At 45.4% G+C, this 24500-nt stretch overlaps 1 protein-coding gene across 2 annotated transcripts in view; it reads right to left on the reverse strand.

Moving 5' to 3' along the window:
• The window catches only part of TREH (trehalase), a 93916-nt gene that overhangs the window by 14901 nt on the left and 54515 nt on the right, over positions 1-24500 (reverse strand). For both annotated transcript variants that reach the window (XM_069742143.1, XM_069742144.1), the window contains 9 exons: positions 17722-17860; positions 5588-5675; positions 5393-5493; positions 4285-4377; positions 3405-3521; positions 3209-3331; positions 2433-2482; positions 2165-2353; positions 1320-1537 (listed from right to left, as the gene is read on the reverse strand). In XM_069742143.1, the coding sequence (XP_069598244.1) occupies positions 1320-1537; positions 2165-2353; positions 2433-2482; positions 3209-3331; positions 3405-3521; positions 4285-4377; positions 5393-5493; positions 5588-5675; positions 17722-17860 (1118 nt within the window). The remainder of the gene's footprint in view (positions 1-1319; positions 1538-2164; positions 2354-2432; positions 2483-3208; positions 3332-3404; positions 3522-4284; positions 4378-5392; positions 5494-5587; positions 5676-17721; positions 17861-24500) is intronic.

Raw genomic sequence — 24500 nt, forward strand, 5'->3', positions numbered from 1 at the left:
TTCACTAACTCCATGGATTATAATGGCACTTGTTCTGCACTACACGATTGATGGATGTCTGTAATTAGGCCCAGTCAGTCACAGATCTTATCTACAACAGCGGAGCTCCTCCTAAGGTACCGTCACACTTAGCGACGCTGCAGCGATACCGACAACGATCCGGATCGCTGCAGCGTCGCTGTTTGGTCGCTGGAGAGCTGTCACACAGACAGCTCTCCAGCGACCAACGATCCGAGGTCCCCGGTAACCAGGGTAAACATCGGGTAACTAAGCGCAGGGCCGCGCTTAGTAACCCGATGTTTACCCTGGTTACCAGCGTAAAAAAACAAACAGTACATACTTACATTCAGCTGTCTGTCCCTTGCCGTCTGGTTCCTGCACTGACTGCTGGCCGTAAAGTGAAAGTGAAAGCACAGCACAGCAGTGAGTCACACAGCGGTGACTCACCGCTGTGGCTGTGCTCTGCTTTCACTTTACGGCCAGCAGTCAGTGCAGGAACCAGACGGCAAGGGACAGACAGCTGAATGTAAGTATGTACTGTTTGTTTTTTTACGCTGGTAACCAGGGTAAACATCGGGTTACTAAGCGCGGCCCTGCGCTTAGTTACCCGATGTTTACCCTGGTTACCAGTGAAGACATCACTGAATCTGTGTCACACAAGCCGATTCAGCGATGTCTGCGGGGAGTCCAGCGACAAAATAAAGTTCTGGACTTTCTTCCCCGACCAGCGACAGCACAGCAGGGGCCTGATCGCTGCTGCCTGTCACACTGGACGATATCGCTAGCGAGGACGCTGCAACGTCACGGATCGCTAGCGATATCGTCTAGTGTGACAGTACCTCTATTCAAACCCTTTCAATTCCACAAGTCACAATGGAATTCACAAAATGTAGAATCCCCATGAGTAATCACATATATCCCCCCAAAGTATAAGCTAAAAGAAGTGATTTTGCCCTGTAGGCAATCAGTTTTTCTGGATGAAAATTGGACAATTTTTCTTATAGACTGTGAGGGGAATAAAGCAGAATGCGCTAGTCTCTGTTTTTCAGATGAGACTTGGTCATTGAATTCAATGAGCGCATTAAAAAAAAAAGAGAGATACATTGCTGACTCCGTAGATTAAAAAGGGAGGATTTTTAGACTCTCGTTTGAACTTAGAGATGACCTTAATTAAGCTCATCTCTGACTATGGTCGAAGAAAACGATAATAAGACATCAGCCAACATAAGGTTGTCTACAGCTCCTGAGATTTCTCACTGACCTTATACAGGGTTTGTTATAAAGTATGACACATCAATATTAGAAGGAAATGGACAAACCTCCAAATAGGAGACCGCTTTATCTACGACTGTGCTGTCGGTATAACAAGAAGCCCAAAGTGGAGCCAAGTTGCTTGGGTAGAAGTTTTGATTTCTACGAGCGTCTTTTATATAATAGTCCAGCCAGATCCCCAGACCCTCGTCCCACAGGACAGCCTGGACGGCCTCAATTCGCTGATCCAAAGCAGACGAAAATTTAGATGCCTTATCAGCCATACCTACAGCAAAGAACAGAAAATAAATCATGCCAAGATGCAGACATGTTCGGTACGTAAGGATATCACAAAACTCAGCATTCAAGTAGAGAGAACCATCCAGTGGAGAATTATTCAAGTCAAAAGGAATCTGGGCCTAGAAAAATCTAAATCTCATTTAAATTAAAACAAATGTGTGTATATCTCATAGCCCAGTTTTAACGGTGGACTATGGGATTGACAAAAATAGTCAGTGTCTACATCTGACACCAGCTGTTGTGGTGGTGCCATGCATGACACCGCTCCATTCAAATGGGACATAGGACATGCGTGGAGACCAGCGGTCATACATTTATCAGCTGTGGATTGTGATGAATATTCTTTGTAGGCCAGTTCCCTGTAGGGAAGATACATTACAATGTTCATGCATTTGACATCTACTTGTACGACGTGGAGCTTCAGGTCCTAGTTTGTGGTTAACTCTACTCCATATTTTTCATCTTTGACCACTAGGTCTTCTGTGAAACAGTGCTGCCAATATCTTTCGTGAACACAGGCGTACATAGTGATTCCAAAACACCTTCTTCCCCTAGTTCATTTTACATGGACATCAGTTCAGGTTATGGCTCTTTAGTTTTGGAGGTTTCTCACCCAGATCAGTGTAGAATTTAGCCAATGTTCTCTCAACCCGACACAAGATGGCATTAAGGTCGACAGGGATGACTTCGTTGGTTTTTGTGTCCAGCAGACTGTTGGTAGAACCATAGAACCAACGTGACGAGAAATCCCAACCGGACTCAGCCGCTGCCTTCAGCTCGGAATATAAAAGCTGTTTTGCATCTGAAGAAAGAGTAATAAGTTGGTGACAGTACATGACACCAGCGTGAGTTAATAGAAGGCAATCTAAAGAGTGTCATACCTGCTGTGAGACCGTCAGCCAACTCATAATCCTTAGAATACGACTCAGGTCTACAAAAAAAAATATGTTTTTCTAAATGTGTTAGCTTCATTTGATGTTAGCTTAGACAAGTTTCATAGATTAATTGTTAGCATGTCTCTAACGAGTCATTATCTCAGATATGATGGCCATTATTATGCTGCGTGAAGTGCTCCACCTCACCCAAGACTTCGTATGTGGTGCTCCGATCCCTACATCAATCTCTAATAAAAGGAATCATTTTATCAATATATTTAGGGTTTTGAGTAAGTTTAAGGCCCTGAATGAGGGAGACCACTCTATTAATAGAGGTTGCCCACAGGCTATAGGAAATCTGAACTTTGGGGCCCAACCGATCATGAGAATGGAAGTCCTGTGTAACTAGAGTAGCAATGTGTATGTGTGACCACTGCACCCTTCAGTATTTAAGAGAGCGATGATCACATAAATGCACTTCCACACCTGAAGTCAATGCAGTGGTGGCAATGAATGCACACTACCTCCACGTTCACACCAAACTTTGGACCCTCCCTTGCAGGATCTCTGGGGGGTCTAACCATTCATAATCCCACCGATCACCTATGCCTCTAAGAAGGTGACAAATGTTCATGGCATAATCCCGCAGAGTCCCATAAGGGAAAAGGGGTTTCTAGACCAGACAACCACTCTTGTGATCACGTGTAGCCCTTGTAGAGAGACCACTGAATGTTAGATTCCATGATTTTGTTCTCCATATGCCGGCTCTTGGATCACCGTACCTTGGACCTCCTGCCGGCACATAATAGCGATTTAATTTATAGGTCTTTCCATTCAGCTCCACAGAAATACTCCGATTTGTCATCCAAAAATTATACTCTTTTTCCAAAATGTTGATGTTATTCCTTAGAGAGAAGAAAAGTGTTATGTTATTAGTGTCTGTAATCAGACTAGACGGCAGATCCGTGATGCCAATACCTGAGAAAGGTCTCGTCGTTGCGAGTCGCCATGTAGCTCTCCATCATCAGGGTTAGGAATGGTGGCTGGCTCCTATTCAGATAATAAACCCTGCCTCCATTGGGGATAAATCCATAACTGTTTGATCAATAAGTAATAGAACATTTCTTAATTAGTTTTTAATTTTTCCATTTTTATTATAAACTACCAGTATACATGCGTAAATGCCGCTGTTCTCCCGAATAGGACTTTTTTCTTTTTTACACAGCATCCCTCCATTCCTGACATATAGCCCATCTTCTCTGTATATAAATCTAGTCTTTTTAGCCAAGTGGGCATGGACCTCATGAAGCCTCCCACAAAGGGATAACTTGAGATATACAGTACATACAAGGAACAAAAGGCCATAGTTCAGGATTAAAAAAGAAAATCCAAATTCAGAAGAACAGCGGCATTTACGCCAGGTAAAAAAAAAATTACAGGTCCTCTTTAATTATTACACAAGTGTAGTTGTGTTTTGTTCATAATTCATACATGATTTGACAACTTGTAAGTTACTTATTTATCTTTTTTAATCTAATGAGCTCCGAATTCCCTGCAGAATTATCTGGTACCACCACTAGGGGAACTTGTGAGCTTATTGCATATTATTAATTCATTCATTGGACATTCATGGTATGCAGTAAGTTTCCAAACTCCTCCCCTGCGGAACCAGAATGTTATTATTGAATCGTATGCAGGTTTTTCAGAGTTCTTCATCGGAAAAATGAAGCATCAACCCATCTAAAGATATACATTTCTCCAGCAGAAAATGGTGATTCTTTCAATATGAAAATTAAAACTTTGATGTCGTTTGTTAAATTAACTAAAATTGTGATCTTCTTCCTCTTTGGTCCATCACCTGTCCACCATGTACAAGAAGTTTTCTATCATCCCTCTGGCCGTGTCGTACATCTCTGACAAAAGAAGTCCATTGATCACCCAGTAGGAATCCCTAAGGAACAATTTATAAAAAAAATTAATTAAAAAAAAATCTGGAATTGTACGCCAATCTGACTATGTGACAGTATCTCACAAGTAATAAGACACCCATATACTATGAAAATGGTTCAGCAGAAGGAGAATCCGTTCTAGACACAAGCTGTGGGGGGAATCAGGAAACCTGTTGGGTCAGGTCACCTTCGTTGCAGCCATCTTGAATGCCGCCATCTTGTATGAAACTTGAATTTTTTAAAATGGTAACGTAAATGTGCGATACATCAAACCCGTAGTGAATTTTACAAAAAAAAATTAAAATAGTGAGCTTCGTGGTAACTTCACCCTATTTGTTTTCATGTTACAACAGTAATTTTTCTTCTATCCGCGTGCTGTGAAGAATGGCGGCATACCAAGCAGAATGTGTTGGGATCACGGTCTGTCAAACCATTTTTGGTTTCTGCGGGTGCTACCTTTCTTTTGAGACACCCTGTATATTACTTTATTTCCAATCCATCACTTACAAGTGAATTACTCATGGGCCAAGGTACACTTGGAAATCTGTAGAAAGTCATTTTCAGTGTAAAGATGGCTTGTCCGGTGCAAAAACCATCTTAAAGGGAATTGGTCACCAGTTATTTACTACCCTATCTGAGAGCAGTATGATGTAGAGGCAGAGATATTGATTCCATTGATGTGTCACTTACTGGGCTGCTTGTCGCAGTTTTCATAAAATCACTGTGTAACCCCGCCCACACCACTGATTGGCAGCTTCCTGTGTACACTGTGCATAGGCAGGAAACTGCCAATCGCTGGTGGGGGTTGGGTTTTACAGAGCTCATGAGCATGGAGGACTATGTGGCAGCATGCTTACTAGTCCTCTAGGTATACTCTTAGTAGAAGACTAAGTGATACTTCACTGGAATAAGGATCTCTGCCCCTACATTGTGCTGCTCTCCTATTAGGTGGCAAAAACCTGGTGACAGATTCCCTTTAAACCTATAATTTAGAACTTCCCCAGATTTTTCACCCACCAGTAGTAAAATTCTATGAATCGACCTCCTGGTACTATAACTGGGTTTGGGACATAGATTTGTGAGTGACGATCTGGTTGATTCTTAACATTTAGACTTATCTGAAAGATAAATGTGGAAGACTCGGTTATGATCTGCACTTACAGTCATTATGATTACAGATAATGAATCGTCATTCTGATTTTCTTTGCTTACCTTTCTCCCCAAAAACTTCCAGAGATCATGAAGGTCGGCAGCCCAAGAACGCAATTTTGAATCAGTGATATGATTCAAGAATTGAGGACTGTCAGGAAAAGAAAATTGAAAAGTTACGGTAATAATTCAAATTTGACACTGTAGAACATACTGTTCTGGCAAAAATTAAGAGACCACTGCAAAATGTTCAGCTTGTCTGATTTTTCTCTTTATAGGTATATTTTTGAGTAAAATGTAAATTGTTCCTTTAGTCTATAAACTTCTGACAACATGTTTCCAAATTCCCAAGCAATACATTTTGTTTTTTTGAAAAGGAGAAATGGTCAAAATTAAAAAAAAACAAAAAAAACAGTGCTTTCAGACCAGAAATAATGCAAAGAAAACAAGTTCATAATTATTTAGAAACAACATTACTAATGTTTTATCTCATGAAGAGTTCAGAAATCAATATTTTGTGGAATAACCATGATTTTTAATCACAGCTTTCATGCGTCTTGGCATGCTTTCTACCAGTCTTTCATACTGCTTCTGGCGCAAAAATGTAAGCAGTTCTTCTTTGTTTGATGGCTTGTGACTATCCATCATCCTCTTGATTACATTCCAGAGGCTTTCAATGGGGTTCAGGTCTGGAGATTGGGCTGCCCATGACAGGGTTTTGATGTGGTGGTCTCTTAATGAGGAAATATGACGTCATTGGAATCACTGAAACTTGGTGGGACGATACACATGATTGGAATACAAGGCTAGAAGGATACAACTTATTTGCAAGAAACAGACTTGATAAACGAGGAGGAGGTGTCGCATTATATGTTAGAAAAGCGTATATCTGCACAGAGATTGAAGCTTCAGAGACTGGGAGTTCCGTGGAAACTGTTTGGGTAAGAATACATGGAGAGAACAAAGGAAAGGGCACCATTGTAGGCATTTACTAAAGGCCGCCTGTGCAAGCTGAAGATATGGATGAACTCTTTATGCATCAAATGGCCAAGTTGTCCAAAAAATATGACATAGTGGTCATGGGAGATTTCAACTATCGAGACATGTGTTGAGAATCTCTCTCAGGTAAAACAAATTCTTATCCTCTCTTGCTGACAACTTTATCTTCCAAAAGGTAGGAGAAAAAACAATGAGATCTAATCCTTATAAACAAGGAGGAAATGGTTGAGGAGATAAGAGTTGCTGGGACCCTAGGAGGTAGCGACCATGCTATTTTAGTATTTGGATAACTAGAAGAGCAAGACCTGTGAAGACTCAGACTTCAAGGTTGGATTTCAGAAAGGCAGATTTTAAGGGACTCAAAGAGAATAGGAGGGATCCAATGGCTGGATGGGATATTCTTAAGGACAAAAATGTCCAGGAAGGTTGGGAAATCTTAAAAAATGAGATTCTCAAAGCACAATCGTTAACAATTCCAAAAAGAGGGAAGAATACAAAGCATTTAAGGAAACCAGGATGGATGAACACAACTTAAACACATGCTAAAAAGGAAAAAAGAAATGTTAATCAAATGCAAAGAGGGATGCATATCTAAACAAGAATATAATGCTGTCCGCAGAACCTGCAGGGCACGAATCAGATTAGCTAAAGCTGACAATGAATTAAGGCTTGCAAGAGATGTCAAAAGCAATACAAAAGGATTTGGGGGATGTGTCAAAAGTAAAAGAAAAGTCAAAAATGCTATAGGTTTTTTAGAGGATGAAAATTATGAAATGGTAAGAAAGGATGTTGAGAAGGCCGAACTTTTAAATTCCTATTTTGCATCTGTTTTCTCTAAGAGAGGAAATGTAACATCAACTGATCTTTACTGTCCTATTAAAGGAGTAGAAGAATCCAGGATATCTATAAACAGAAATATAGTGAGGAAACACTTAGCTAACATAAATGAATTCTCCAGGTCCAGATGAATTACACCCCAGAGTACTAAAGTAGATAGCAGAAGAAATTTTTGAACCACTCTCCATAATCTTTGAAAATTCTTGGAAAACAGGAGAAGTCCCAGAAGAGTGGAGAAGAGCAAATGTTGTTTGGATCTTCAAAAAGGGGAATAAGGTGGACCCAGGGAACTATAGACCCATGAGTCTGACTTCCATACCAGGAAAGATCTTTGAACAAATTATTAAACAACATGTATGTAAGTACCTGGATAAGAATGAAGTGATTAACCAGAGTCAGCATGGCTTTGTAACTAATAAGTCATGTCAAACTAACTTAATTTCCTTATATGACAGAATCACTGACTGGGTGGATCAGGGAAATGCTGTAGATATAGTATATCTTGACTTCAGCAAAGCATTTGACAAAGTATCTTACACCATCCTTATTGAAAAAAATGACTAAGTATGGAATGGATAAGGCAACTACTAGGTGGATTCATAACTGGCTTAGTGATCGGACCCAAAGAGTGGTCGTAAATGGCTGCACATCCAGTTGGAAGAATGTCTCAAGTGGGGTACCACAGGGCTCTGTCCTGGGCCCTGTATTGTTCAACATCTTTATCAATGATTTTGATGAAGAAACTGAGGGTACCCTGTCACGATTCCCCTGACCGCTGTCACCAATTGGTCAGGATTCACACCGTGACCGTCACCCCTACGTCACGGCTTGAGGTGACTTTAGGCCAACAGACGGCTATCACATGTGCAGGGGGCTTATCTTAGTTATCCCTCCACTCCACGATGTGATGAAAAACCACACACAGGGCTATTGACCTCTTAGTTTAAAGCAGGGGCTTATTCTAGGTATCCCACTGCTTTTCCATATACCACGAACTGCAGGGATTTATGTATATCCCGCTTACAGTTCCACTTAACACTTGCAGCTCTCTGGCGCCCCCTTACTCTCAGGTCAGATTAGGTACTGCACCCTGGGTAATTAGTCGCCAGAAAGGCTGCCTGCTATGTACTGGCTATTGGGCACGCTGCAGCGATGCGATAACTACTCCCACTCAGGCAGGAACAATAATTATCAATGCCGCAGTCGCTTCAACGTAACCCAAAAGTCAGCGCACTCTCGCTGCCACCAGCTTCGATTAAACGGGTCCGAAGCTAACCCAACACAGTAGCGTAATTCTCTTCAAGAGACTTAGGGTACGGTTTAGAACAGGAGAATGAACTAACATATAATAGTATATCCCATTAAAAAAATTAGGCAGTGCTTTATCAAAAATATTTTATAAAGATGTTACAAATGAGACAATTGCAAATATGTACAAGGGTAATTATAACATAAAGGGAATAAATGAGAAAAGATAACACTCACATGTTCAAAACATTGCAGGCAACCAGGCTAGTGGAGTTTTCCATATGTCCCAGCTCATTAGGACGGGCTGCTGGCTTCAGGAGAAGACAAGAAGTCCAGAAGAAGAAATCAAGCAGAGAAACTGAGCTGGGGATGTGTGCAGACAGTTATAACTTCAAGGCTGTGACATCACAGAAAGGCTGGCTTATCCAGACCCTCCTCTCTCTACCTTCTGAGTAAACATGAAACTATTTTCTCTGATTTCTATAACTTCACTACAAAACATGTCAGAGTCCTAACAAACTCATAATTCATCTCGGATTAATGTGAGCATTCTAATGAGATCAAATATGTCCTATCTGGGATACATATTTACAGAGAAATCCCTACTTCTTTATCAGATGGAGTTAGAAGCCCGAGTTTTAAGGGATGGGTAGGTACACCGAGTGGGAATACGAATATATATTTTCGTGTTCTTAACGTAAACATGGTGCATAATATCGTACAAAAACCAAACAAAGGATCTTTCATGAATTTTGGAGCCATTTTTCCTGTTCTAGCTGGAGGAAGATTCTAACCTGGTCGTAAATTCCTCTCAGCCATAAAACTTCCCCCAGTACATTGGCCAAGCAGCTCTCAGCTGAATGAAAGGGAAAGGGCTTGAAGCTACAAACTGTGGCAGTATCACTCCAAGAAGGGGGGCTTAGCCCACGCAGGCTAGCAAGAAAACTAACTTATGATATACATTTTCCTCACACCTCCCCCTTCAGGTCTGCGCTAGGGAGGCAGGACCTGATGGTTCTCCTCCATGCGCACCTCAGCAGGTTCACCCTGGTGGGCCAACCCATCACCATTGCCATGCTCTGGCTTCAGGGTGTTCCCGCCTACCCGGTGCCCCAGGTAGTGAACCTCACTCATGCCCATCTGACACTTTCCCAGCTTGATAGTCAGTCCTGCTTGGTGAATTCGCCTGAGCACCTCCTCGAGATGCTGCAGGTGTTCCTCCCAGGAGAGACTGAAGATGGCAATGTCATCCAAGTACGCCATGGCGTACTTCTCCAGTCCCTGAAGCAGGAGGTTGACCATCCGCTGGAAAGTGGCAGGGGCATTCTTCATGCCGAATGGCATGACCGTGGACTCGTACAGTCCAAAGGGTGTGATAAAGGCGGACTTCTCCTGCGCCTCGGGGCTCAGGGGAATCTGCCAGTATCCTCAACTCAGATCCATTATTGTTAGGTAATTTGCGCCAGCTAACTTCTCAAGCAGCTCCTCGATGCGCGGCATTGGGTGCGCATCCGAGGCTGTGATGGCGTTGAGCCCCCTGTAGTCCACGCAGAACCGGGTGGTCCGGTCCTTCTTTGGCACGAGAACTATAGGTGATGCCCACGCGCTCTTTGACCTTCGAATCACCCCCAGCTGTAACATCTCATCGATCTCTTGGCGCATAGTCTGCTGCACCTGGTCAGAGATTTGATAGGGTGTTCGCCGTAGTGGGGCGTGATTCCCGGTGTCCATTTCGTGGACTGCTAACTGAGTCCTCCCAGGTCGGTTGGAGAACACGACCCGGAAGGGTTCCAGTGTGGTTTGCAACTGCAACCGCTGGGATTAAGTTAACGAGGCGCTTACCTCCACGTCCTCGATGGACCCATTGGCCTTGGCTTGGGCCAGCATGTCCAGGAGGGTGTCTTCCTCCCCGTCTTCGGGTAAGCTGCAGACCGGTAGGACGAAAGGTTCGCGTTCGTGATGAGCCTTCATCATGTTGACGTGAAAGGCCTTTCGCCTACCCCGAGCGTGGTCAAGCGTGACCACGTAAGTGACCGGGTTGAGCTGTTGGTGGATGACGTATGGGCCCTCCCAGGCTGCCTGAAGCTTATCCGTTGGTACGGGAACCAGCACCCACACCTTTTGACCCATGTGGTAGGTCCGCTCCCGGGCGTTCTGGTCGTACCAGTGCTTCTGATCAGCCTGAGCCTGCGTCAGGTTGTCATGCACCAACTGCGTCAAGGTCTGCATCTTGTCACGGAAGCGCATGACATACTCCACTATGGACACTTCAGAAGGGTTCGGCTCCTCTTCCCAGGATTCTCTTACCAACCCAAGGGGTCCCCGGACTCGCCTGCCGTACAGGAGCTCAAAGGGGGAGAACCCCGTCGAGGCCTGCGGAACCTCTCGGTAAGCGAACAGCAGGTGTGGGAGGTACCGCTCCCAGTCGCGCCCTTGAGTCTCAACCAGCATGCGTAGCATCTGTTTGAGGGTACCATTGAAGCGTTCACACAAGCCATTGGTCTGTGGGTGATACGCACTCGATACCAGGTGCTTCACCTGCATTCTCTTACAGAGAGCCTCCATTAGGCGAGACATAAATTGGGTCTCTTGATCAGTAAGCATTTCCCTGGGAAATCCTACACGTGAAAAAATAGCCAACAGGGCATCCGCCACCTTATCTGCCCTAGTTGACGACAGAGCTACTGCCTCTGGGTACCGGGTAGCATAGTCTACCACAGTAAGGATGTATTGCTTTCCAGAGCTGCTGGGGACGGCCAGCGGGCCCACAATGTCCACCGCGATCCTCTGGAAAGGCTTCTCTATCACTGGCAAAGGGATCAGGGGAGCCTTAATAGCAGGCCCCGCCTTCCCCACTCTTTGACAGGTGACACAGGAGCGGCAGTAGTTTGACACATCTGTCCCCATCTTAGGCCAATAGAAGTATTGAGACAGCCGGGCCTTAGTTTTGCTGATCCCCAAGTGAAGAGCTAGCGGGATCTCATGGGCAATCCGCAACAACTCACCCCGGAATTGCTGTGGGACGACCAGCTGTCTTTCCCTCAACCACTCCTTTTGTGATTCTCCGGGTACTGTCTCCCGGAACAACCTTCCTCGTTCCCAGAACACCCTCTCCTTATCAGCCTCGGAGAAGAGCGTCCCGGCAAGTTGTCTCAAACTCTCTAGGCTCGCATCTGTGTGCAGAGCGGCCTGAAACTCCTGGCTAGGGGAAGCCAAAAGCGATGTCAGGGTCCCTTCCCCACGGGAACCCTCTTGGACCTGCTCTGGGTCCACCTCTGGTTCAGTCACAGTGATGACTGAGGAGGGTCCGGAAGGCAGACAGTTATCTGCGTTCCGGGCACTCTGACTGCGGGTGACAGCAGCTACTTGGCTGTCTCCCCGGGGATTTCTAAAGACCCATCAGCCAGCGCTGCTATGGGCTCTACCTCCCCATCCACCCCCAACACTCCAGGGGCAGTGCTAATTATGGGCCAGTTACCTTCCTCGGTGGCACTGGTCACCTTCATGGCGTCACCTTGCTCACGGTTCCCATGCATCTCCCCATTTCCTGTAGCACCGACACTTGCCCCTGTTAGGGGTTCCTCAGCCGTCTCACTCCGCAGAGCGACGTGGCTGGGCACGCCTGTACCTATGGACACATTAACCTTCACAGAAAAATCATTATCAGGTTCAGCTGGCACAGGTACAACATTTTCACCATCAATCCTAGGAAAAAAATGGTTAATAGATGCATCATTACAAGATAAAGCATGGTCAGGTAACACACGCGATTTCCCATCATCATCATCATCAGGGTTAACTTTACCCTCATTAGTAGATTGGGGAGGGGTGTCAGGGACGTAGTATGCAACCATCCTCCCCAAATCAGTCCCCAACAAAACATCAGTGGGCAAATTATCAGACAGCCCCACTTCCTTCACCCCGCTCCCGGCACCCCAATCAATAAAAACCCGGGCCATCGGTAAGGGACAGCTGATGCCCCCAATCCCAGTGACAGTTAGGGTTTTCCCCGGAATGATTTCTTCAGGGGCCGCCAGTTCGGGTCGGATGAGGGTTCGTTCAGCCCCGGTGTCCTTGAGGCCTGTCGCAACATGGCCTCCCACAGTGACGTGCTGTACATTGTCACACACCCTCCCAACCACACCACCCACCAAAAGAACTGCTGCATTAGGCCCTGGGGCATTGGCTGGGGTGTTCTTCTGCTTGGTTGGGCAGGAGGGACTGATATGACCAGTCCGCTTGCAGTAGTAACACTGGCGAGGTTCGGTGGTAGGTCTGGTGTTGTTGGCCACAGGGCCAGGACCTCTGGTGTGTTGGCTGGCAGGGGTACTGGCGTTGGTTGCAGGCTTACCCCCTCTCCAGCTGGTGGTGACTGGCTTCCGCGCTTCCGATCTACGGTTGGCCTCATAGGCATCGGCAATCTGCGCTGCTTTCGTCACGTCTTTGGGTTCTCTGTCCATCACGAACTGTCGCACCTCAGCTGGGAAAAGATGAAAGAACTGGTTTTTGATCATCAGGTCTCGCAGCTGTGCAAAGGTGGTCACTGACAGTCCTTGGGTCCACTGGTCAAAGTGGGTCCCCAGTCCATGCACCACATCACTGTAACTGTCGTGTGGGCCACGTTGGAGGGTCCGGAACTTTCTACGGTACACCTCGGGTGTAAGCTGGTACTTGGCTATCAGAGCCTGCTTGATGGCCTCATAGTCACCATCTTGTTCTTGAGGGAGGGCAGCAAACGCCTCCAGAGCTTTACCTCTCAGCCCTGGTGTCAGGTATCGGGCCCATTCATCTGTAGGCAGCCGGTACTGTCGGCAGGCTTTCTCAAAGGCCCGCAGAAAAGTGTCCAAATCCCCGTCCTTCTCCATAACAGGAAAGTGATCAGGCCGGGGCTTCGGTGTCTGAGCGCTGCTAGGCTCACGGTTGGTCTGGGACAACCCCTGCATTTGCAGTCGGGCCATCTGCAGCTGGTACTCCCGCTCCGCTTGGGCCTCTTGCTCGGCTCGCTCCTGGTATTGCTGGATCAGCTGCAGACGTCTCTCTAGGTCATCTGCGGAGCATTGTTGCAGAGCCAGCTGCAGGAGGAGGTCTGCGCCCCCCTGGTTGCCAGTAGGGCCCGTATTCAGTGGTTGGACCTCTGCTGCAGCACCATGTTCGCTTGTGCTGGCCTCTGCGGCCTCTGGGCTCTGAGATTGGTCTCGAGCGGCTTCCCATTGCACCAGAACTGCGACCAGTTGGGCTTTGTTTTTGCCCGCAAAGTCAATGTGCTGTGACTTGCATAAGGCGACAAGGGTGTCTCTGGTCTGCTGCTCATAGAAGGTTTCTCCCAGCACAACCATGGTTGCCAAATAAAAGATAGGATAGAAAAACGAAGAGAAAGGGAGGGGATAATTACCCGTACACAATTGTCTCAAGACTAATAAAACACTGAGTTCGTTCTCCAAACTTATTTGCGCAGAGTCCTCGTAAGAACTTTCTGCAAGTTTTTAGTGAGAGGAATGATTACTCAAACCAAATCACTAATGCTCTAAGATATCCCACCGCCTTGCCACCAATTGTCACGATTCCCCTGACCGCTGTCACCAATTGGTCAGGATTCACACCGTGACCGTCACCCCTACGTCACGGCTTGAGGTGACTTTAGGCCAACAGACGGCTATCACATGTGCAGGGGGGCGTATCTTAGTTATCCCTCCACTCCACGATGTGATGAAAAACCACACACAGGGCTATTGACCTCTTAGTTTACAGCAGGGGCTTATTCTAGGTATCCCACTGCTTTTCCATATACCACGAACTGCAGGGATTTATGTATATCCCGCTTACAGTTCCACTTAACACTTGCAGCTCTCTGGCGCCCCCTTACTCTCAGGTCAGATTAGGAACTGCACCCTGGGTAATTAGTCACCAGAAAGGCTGCCTGCTATGTACTGGCTATTGGGCACGCTGCAGCGACGCGATAACTACTCCCACTCAGGCAGGAACAATAATGCCGCAGTCGCTTCAGCGTAACCCAAAAGTCAGCGCACTCTCGCTGCCACCAGCTTCGATTAAATGGGTCCGAAGCTAACCCAACACAGTAGCGTAATTCTCTTCAAGAGACTTAGGGTATGGTTTAGAACAGGAGAATGAACTAACATATAATAGTATATCCCATTAAAAAATTAGGCAGTGCTTTATCAAAAATATTTTATAAAGATGTTACAAATGAGACAATTGCAAATATGTACAAGGGTAATTATAACATAAAGGGAATAAATGAGAAAAGATAACACTCACATGTTCAAAACATTGCAGGCAACCAGGCTAGTGGAGTTTTCCATATGTCCCAGCTCATTAGGACGGGCTGCTGGCTTCAGGAGAAGACAAGAAGTCCAGAAGAAGAAATCAAGCAGAGAGACTGAGCTGGGGATGTGTGCCGACAGTTATAACTTCAAGGCTGTGACATCACAGAAAGGCTGGCTTATCCAGACCCTCCTCTCTCTACCTTCTGAGTAAACATGAAACTATTTTCTCTGATTTCTATAACTTCACTACAAAACATGTCAGAGTCCTAACAAACTCATAATTCATCTTGGATTAACGTGAGCATTCTAATGAGATCAAATATGTCCTATCTGGGATACATATTTACAGAGAAATCCCTACTTCTTTACCAGATGGAGTTAGAAGCCCGAGTTTCAAGGGATGGGTAGGTACACCGAGTGGGAATACGAATATATATTTTCGTGTTCTTAACGTAAACATGGTGCATAATATCGTACAAAAACCAAACAAAGGATCTTTCATGAATTTTGGAGCCATTTTTCCTGTTCTAGCTGGAGGAAGATTCTAACCTGGTCGTAAATTCCTCTCGGCCATAAAACTTCCCCCAGTACATTGGCCAAGCAGCTCTCGGCTGAATGAAAGGGAAGGGGCTTGAAGCTACAAACTGTGGCAGTATCACTCCAAGAAGGGGGGCTTAGCCCACGCAGGCTAGCAAGAAAACTAACTTATGATATACATTTTCCTCACACACCCTAATTAAGTTTGCTGATAACACAAAGCTAGGAGGGATAACTAATACTACAGAAGAGAGGATTCAAAAATATATAAATAATCTGGAGCAGTGGGCAGCAACTAATAGAATGGTTTTTAACAAGGACAAATGCAAAGTACTACATCTGGGCAATGCAAATGAAAAAAACATTTACAGAATGGGAGGAATAAGGCTAAGCAACAGTACATGTGAAAAAGACTTGGGTATGCTAATAGATCACAGACTGAACATGAGTCAACAGTGTGATGCAGCAGCAAAAAAGCCAAATGCAATTCTGGGATTATTAACAGAAGCATACAGTCTAGAATAGATCATGCAGAGTCATTATTGCCCACTACTCCTCTTTGGTCAGACCTCATCTGGAATACTGTGTCCAGTTTTGGGCACCACATTTTAAAAAAGGCATCAACAATCTGGAGCAAGTTCAGAGAAGAGCGACCAGAATGGTGACCGGTCTGCAAACCATGTCCTAAGAGGAACGGTTGAAGGATTTTAGCAGGGAATGTTTAGCTTGCAAAAAAGAAGACTGAGAGGAGACTTAATAGCTGTCTACAAATATCTCAAGGGCTGCCTGTGACATTGTAGAAGGATCATCTTTATTCTCATTTGCACAAGGAAAGACTAGGCACATTGGGATGAAACTGAATAAGAGGAGACACAGATTAGATATTAGAAAAAACTTTTTGACAGTTAGGGTGATCAATGAGTGGAACAGGCTGCCACAAGAGGAGGTGAGTTCTCCTTCCATGGAAGTTTTCAAACAGAGGCTGGACAGACATCTGCCTGGGATGATTTAGTGAATCCTGCTTTGAGCAGAGGGTTGGACCAGATGACCCAGGAGGTCCCTTCCAACTCTAACATTCTATGATTCTATGATAATTTTTGTCAGAGCTATTTGTCAACCAAACCTCCGAGAGCAACCTCAGTGTATAACAAATGAAGAAATTATCCCCATGTGGAGTAAAAAATGTTTTTATTGAGAATAATCTCAAAAACATAATTAAATAAATAATGTAACTAAAAGGGGGATAAAAAAAATCAAGAAAAATGGTGGTGACAGCAGTAATAGGTAGAGATGAGCGAATTTGCTCGGGTTCCCTCTTATTCGGCAAGCTGCAGAGGGAACCCGGCTTCCTGGATCGCGCTGGCCCATCAGCTGATCGGCGCCACAGTTGTATGTGTCGCAGATGTGTGACAGTCACGACACATGCATGGAGAGCTTAACAAACAGGCTCTCCATGCATGTATCATGATATTTATATATATACGGTATATATATATATATATATATATATATATATACATACATATACACACAACTATAAATAAATAAATATACATATAAAGAGAAAAATCAGAAAAACTGAACATTTTGCAGTGGTCTTAATTTTTGCCAGAACTATATATATTAATTTTCCTATGTATAAGTCAACAGGGCAAGGTGAAACTAGTTCCAATAAATAGTACAAGTGCATAAGTCTGTAATGAGAACCGCAGCAAATATAAAGTAACATATTGAACTGCTGACTAGATACATCTTCCCCGTGCCCCAATGCACGTTTCGCTCTGCTTCCTCAGTAGTATGGTAGGTCGGAGAGAAGGAGTGGTTGCCTATTTAGCATAAAATCACATGGGATCCAAAAGTGCAGTACTAATAAAGACTCGGGAAATCTCGCATGGATCAGGTCGGAGCAGACACAACTTCAGGAACCAGCAAGTTAGAAAAAGATCTAGTGTATGAAGTCCCAGATAAGTAAGCATGAATGAAAAATCTCCAGGGTATTTAATCTGGCACATAAATAAATAGGTACAGGTAGCTTAACGGACCTACGCATTTTGACTAGACGCAAAACTATGAGTAAGGCAGCTAGCCGAAACTCATAGGTCTGTTAAGCTACCTGTACCTATTAATTTATGTGTCAGGTCAGATACCCTGGAGATTTTAAACAATTTCATCAAATGTTAAGTTTCACTCATACTTATCTGGGACTTCGTACCCGCTAGATCTTGCTGGTTCCATAAGTACAATGACCATTTAAGTTTGGTAAAAGGGAATTGCAGAAATCTTTGAGTATACCTCTTGTGCCAGTCCTGAGGGTTCCACTCTTCAAACTCTGTTCCAGGAGGAGCAAAAGACGTGTTCACAAACTCGATCAGCTGAGCCCGATCAATGGTATGGTTTTTCAACATATTCTGAAACTTGCTTATTATTTCAGCTGGAATGATAGGTGTGATATTAGCGCAGTAGTGCGGGTTCTTCACTGCATGCCGTATGTTATCTGTATGATCAGCTGCTTATTAGGCCACAGTCAGGGTTCTGTTTATGACAATGCTATGGCAAGCTCTGGATTTAATACAGCACCCGCAGTAGTCTACGGAGCCATACTGTACATCCTCATGCCTCGGATTTTATTTTTCCAAGACCTAGAATTGAAGTTTTATTTCTAAGAAAAACTCCCATCCTCGTTCTAGAAACGTATCAAGTACAAAACTAAACATTTATTCCAGCAACTCCTCAACGGGCAAAGGTTGCTGATGTGATCTTGCCCCCGGACCTTTGTCCAGTAGCGCCTGACATGTCATGGACTTCTGTGTTATCAGGCTGTTTTCACACTGTAATCTTACTCCGCTACAAGATACCGCAATTCATTACTATGGGGACATGTTGAGTATTTGCTGCAAATATTTCTGCCGCAAATACCAGAGTGTCGGCAAGAAAAACACTGCGTTAAATACCTATAGACAACATTTTATACAGATTTGGTGTGTTTTATGCTCGGCTTTTCCCCCCCCATTTAGTTAAATAGGTGGAAAATGCTGCAAAAAATGCAGAATTGACAGGTTTCAGAATTGGAGTTTCAAATCCACGCGGTAAAAATAAGCAGCGTGTGTTAGATCTCAGAAATCTCATTCATGTTGCTGATTGTATAAAACGCTGTGTTTTTTCCCTTGGTGAAAATACGCAAAGTATGTACAAGCCCTTGGAATAATAGAGATAGTCATGTTTTGTTTTAGAATAATGAAAACGTAAGGCCGCCATACACACTGGATTAAGGCAACCTGAACACGCTGATTTCGGTGGGATTGACCCTCTATCTAATACCTCCTGACTTCTCCTTTAAAGGGGCAATCAGATGCCTGTATAACACAGACGACGATCTCATCGTAATGCTTGGACTGGCTGTCGGCTCTCATTACCTACGCATGGCAGCATTTATTTCTATGCAGCTGTCATGATGGGGTGAGGACAGCCGCCGGCCAGTCCAGGCACTGCGATGAGATCGTCGTCCATGTTATATGCCCTAAATATGATATTGGGGGAATTTCAACAGGAGATCCATTTTTTTGGCATTGAGGCAAGCCTCTCTCATAGAACACACAGGAGTGTTCTACCAAGAAGACTATTCCTGCGTATCGAAGAGACGGTAGAGATAGGTGTCGGCCATCTGTTCACTTTTAATAATAAGACTCATTGCAATGTAAGGGTATATACTGTATCAAGACAGGAGAACTGGAAAACGGAATGTATACCAAATAGAGAGATATCTTTTTTTTTACGTATGTCAGCTCCACACAAAATCATTTCTGTCGAATTTTGTTTGTGTGATTTGTAGAAGAGAAGACCGGGCTGCCAGAACTGCTGAAGTGCTGGGTCCGGAACTGCTGGGGCCGAGCCTCCTGTTCCTGGGGGGAACGAGATTGCAGCCGGAGCGAGCCAGTAACCAGGATAAAAGGGACTTGGCCAGTCAGCATGTGGTAAAATGGGTTGCATGGCAACGGAAGCGGTCTTCCAGCCAGAATGCTGCTGAGGTACAGGCCGCAAACACTGCGAGGCGAGCGACAGGCCACGGCGTGAAGAGAAAGGGCGGCATAGTGAGGGACTCACTGAAACCAGCGGGTGCACAGGGGAGCGTGCCATGCAGTACAGACGTCTGGGTGTCGGCCGATATCCAGAGAGGCGCACGCCGGGTAAAGCATTGCAGCGCAGCCCTTCAGGTCATAGCGGCTGCTTAAGGAGACCGGCACGGAGAGGAATCCTGCGGAGAAGAGCTCTACTCTCTTACTCCACAGATATATGGACTGGGGGCTCAGCGGGCAAAACCGGAGACCGCCCGCTGCCGCCAGAACATAACATAGTAACATAGTTATTAAGGTTGAAGGAAGACTTTAAGTCCATCTAGTTCACCCCATAGCCTAACCTAACATGCCCTAACATGTTGATCCAGAGGAAGGCAAAAAAAACCCATGTAGCAAAGAGTAAGCTCCACATTGGGGAAAAAAATTCCTTCCCGACTCCACATACGGCAATCAGACTAGTTCCCTGGATCAACGCCCTATCAAGGAATCTAGTGTATATACCCTGTAATATTATACTTTTCCAGAAATGTATCCAGTCCCCTCTTACATTTAAGTAATGAATCACTCATTACAACATCATACGGCAGAGAGTTCCATAGTCTCACTGCTCTTACAGTAAAGAATCCGCGTCTGTTATTATGCTTAAACCTTTTTTCCTCCAGACGTAGAGGATGCCCCCTTGTCCCTCTCTCAGGTCTATGATTAAAAAGATCATCAGAAAGGTCTTTGTACTGTCCCCTCATGTATTTATACATTAAAATAAGATCACCAAGAAGATCACCACAAAATAAGATCAAGAAGGAGAACCGTGTGCCGGGCAAGGACGCCAGCAGGCACCACACTGACCGCCGCCAGCATCCTGCCACCACGGGACCTTCCGCCAGTGACAGGCTGCGGAGTCGCCATAAGTGAACTGTTAATCAGGGACTCTTAGTTAAACAACCGTTTATTTAGCTTTGTAGGCTTTTACCCTGCTGTCTCGCTGAGCAGAGTTCCCTACTCTTGACTAATTAAATATAGTTAACCCCTGCTCTTCAGCATTTGTGTAACTGCATCCCAGCACCTGCATATTACAATTATTTCTCCAATTATACCAAGTAATGTCAAACCAATCTAATCAGTTTTTATGAAGAGGTATGCTATAGGCTGGACCACGGTGAGTCATTGGACGTGGTATATCTCGATTTTTCCAAAGCGTTTGATACCGTGCCGCACAAGAGGTTGGTACACAAAATGAGAATGCTTGGTCTGGGGGAAAATGTGTGTAAATGGGTTAGTAACTGGCTTAGTGATAGAAAGCAGAGGGTGGTAATAAATGGTATAGTCTCTAACTGGGTCGCTGTGACCAGTGGGGTACCGCAGGGGTCAGTATTGGGACCTGTTCTCTTCAACATATTCATTAATGATCTGGTAGAAGGTTTACACAGTAAAATATCGATATTTGCAGATGATACAAAACTATTTAAAGCAGTTAATACAAGAGAAGATAGTATTCTGCTACAGATGGATCTGGATAAGTTGGAAACTTGGGCTGAAAGGTGGCAGATGAGGTTTAACAATGATAAATGTAAGGTTATACACATGGGAAGAGGGAATCAATATCACCATTACACACTGAACGGGAAACCACTGGGTAAATCTGACAGGGAAAAGGACTTGGGGATCCTAGTTAATGATAAACTTACCTGGAGCAGCCAGTGCCAGGCAGCAGCTGCCAAGGCAAACAGGATCATGGGGTGCATTAAAAGAGGTCTGGATACACATGATGAGAGCATTATACTGCCTCTGTACAAATCCCTAGTTAGACCGCACATGGAGTACTGTGTCCAGTTTTGGGCACCGGTGCTCAGGAAGGATATAATGGAACTAGAGAGAGTACAAAGGAGGGCAACAAAATTAATAAAGGGGATGGGAGAACTACAATACCCAGATAGATTAGCGAAATTAGGATTATTTAGTCTAGAAAAAAGACGACTGAGGGGCGATCTAATAACCATGTATAAGTATATAAGGGGACAATACAAATATCTCGCTGAGGATCTGTTTATACCAAGGAAGGTGACGGGCACAAGGGGGCATTCTTTGCGTCTGGAGGAGAGAAGGTTTTTCCACCAACATAGAAGAGGATTCTTTACTGTTAGGGCAGTGAGAATCTGGAATTGCTTGCCTGAGGAGGTGGTGATGGCGAACTCAGTCGAGGGGTTCAAGAGAGGCCTGGATGTCTTCCTGGAGCAGAACAATATTGTATCATACAATTATTAGGTTCTGTAGAAGGACGTAGATCTGGGTATTTATTATAATGGAATATAGGCTGAACTGGATGGACAAATGTCTTTTTTCGGCCTTACTAACTATGTTACTATGTATGTTACTATGTAATGGTTTCCTATACACCAAACCTTACCATATAAAAAAAAGACTACTGATCTATACGTGACATAGAAACTTGTGAGACTTATTAATACATGACAATTGTTAGACATTGTATATACTGTATATCATACTTTTCTGTGCAGTTTTTTAAAAAAAGGTACAGTGACACTTACCTGCAGGTTTGTGGCACCCTGTGGTATGTACTGAACATAGGAAGAAAACTCTGAAGTGGTACAATTACTGTCACCAGCTTTTGTTACCCCATTTGAGGGCAGCATGATGTAGGGACAGAGATCTTGATTCCAGAAATGTGTCACTTATTGGACTGTTTGCTGTAGTTTTCATAAAATCCCTGTTTTGTATCTAGCAGTTCTCTGAATGCTGAGCTCTGCATAGCCCCTTCCACACCACCGATTACACAGTGTACAAAGAAAGCTGCCAGTCAGTGTTGGGGGTGGACTTATACAGATCTCATCAATATGGAGGACTAAATAGCAATCCTCTAGTGATAATCGCCTGCTGTTAAGTGAGTGAAAACTTACATGAATCAGCCCAGTAAGTGATACATCACTGGAATCAGGGTTTTTACACTATGCTACTCTCTGATTAGGTGGAAAAAAACTGGTGATAGATTTCCTTTAAAGAGAATCTTTCGGCTCAAATTGACTGTATAAAATAATCACAGCGCCTTGTTGAGGATATTGCTGTTATAATAAATAGCACTTTTAGGGATTTAATTGCTGCTTCTCTTTTACAGGAACTGAAGTTTCATCAAATATGCTAATTTGGCTTCTTGGTGCACCCCGGGTGTGGCCAAGAGGCTTAGTCACTGTTCCGCCCACTGGTGATGGACAGTGCCACCTGGAGCAAGCGCTGTCTGCAGAGAAAGACCCCACCTTCTGGTGATGAACAGTACCACCTGGAGCAAGCGCTGTCTGCAGAGAAAGACCCCACCTTCTGGTGATGGACAGTACCACCTGGAGCAAGCACTGTCTGCAGAGGAAGACCCCACCTTCTGGTAATTGACAGTGCCACCTGGAGCAAGTAATGTCTGCAGAGAAAGACCCTGCCTTCTTGTGATGGACAGTGCCACCTGGAGCAAGCACTGCCTGCAGAGAAAGACCCCACTTTCTGGTGATGGACAGTCCCACCTGCAGCAAGCACTGCTTGCAGAGAAAGACCCTTCCTTCTGGTGATGGACAGTGCCACCTGCAGCAAGCACTGCCTGCAGAGAAAGACCCCATTTTCTGGTGATGGACAGTGCCACCTGGAGCAAGCACTGCCTGCAGAGAAAGACCCCACCTTCTGGTGATGGACAGTGCCACCTGGAGCAAGCACTGCCTGCAGAGAAAGACCCCACCTTCTGGTGATGGACAGTACCACCTGGAGCAACCACTGCCTGCAGAGAAAGACCCCACCTTCTGGTGATGGACAGTGCCACCTGGAGCAAGCACTGCCTGCAGAGAAAGACCCCACTTTCTGGTGATGGACAGTCCCACCTGCAGCAAGCACTGCTTGCAGAGAAAGACCCTTCCTTCTGGTGATGGACAGTGCCACCTGCAGCAAGCACTGCCTGCAGAGAAAGACCCCATTTTCTGGTGATGGACAGTGCCACCTGGAGCAAGCACTGCCTGCAGAGAAAGACCCCACCTTCTGGTGATGGACAGTGCCACCTGGAGCAAGCACTGCCTGCAGAGAAAGACCCCACCTTCTGGTGATGGACAGTACCACCTGGAGCAACCACTGCCTGCAGAGAAAGACCCCACCTTCTGGTGATGGACAGTGCCACCTGGAGCAAGCACTGCCTGCAGAGAAAGACCCCACCTTCTGGTGATGGACAGTGCCACCTGGAGCAACCACTGCCTGCAGAGAAAGACGCCACCTTCTGGTGATGGACAGTGCCACCTGGAGCAAGCACTGTCTGCAGAGAAAGACCCCGCCTTCTGGTGATGGACAGTACCACCTGGAGCAACCACTGCCTGCAGAGAAAGACCCCACCTTCTGGTGATGGACAGTGCCACCTGGAGCAAGCACTGCCTGCAGAGAAAGACCCCACCTTCTGGTGATGGACAGTACCACCTGGAGCAAGCACTGTCTGCAGAGAAAGACCCCGCCTTCTGGTGATGGACAGTACCACCTGGAGCAACCACTGCCTGCAGAGAAAGACCCCACCTTCTGGTGATGGACAGTGCCACCTGGAGCAAGTAATGTCTGCAGAGAAAGACCCTGCCTTCTTGTGATGGACAGTGCCACCTGGAGCAAGCACTGCCTGCAGAGAAAGACCCCACTTTCTGGTGATGGACAGTCCCACCTGCAGCAAGCACTGCTTGCAGAGAAAGACCCTTCCTTCTGGTGATGGACAGTGCCACCTGCAGCAAGCACTGCCTGCAGAGAAAGACCCCATTTTCTGGTGATGGACAGTGCCACCTGGAGCAAGCACTGCCTGCAGAGAAAGACCCCACCTTCTGGTGATGGACAGTGCCACCTGGAGCAAGCACTGCCTGCAGAGAAAGACCCCACCTTCTGGTGATGGACAGTACCACCTGGAGCAACCACTGCCTGCAGAGAAAGACCCCACCTTCTGGTGATGGACAGTGCCACCTGGAGCAACCACTGCCTGCAGAG

This window comes from Ranitomeya imitator, chromosome 10 (genome assembly GCF_032444005.1).
Source record: "Ranitomeya imitator isolate aRanImi1 chromosome 10, aRanImi1.pri, whole genome shotgun sequence".
In the NCBI taxonomy this organism is placed as follows: domain Eukaryota; kingdom Metazoa; phylum Chordata; class Amphibia; order Anura; family Dendrobatidae; genus Ranitomeya; species Ranitomeya imitator.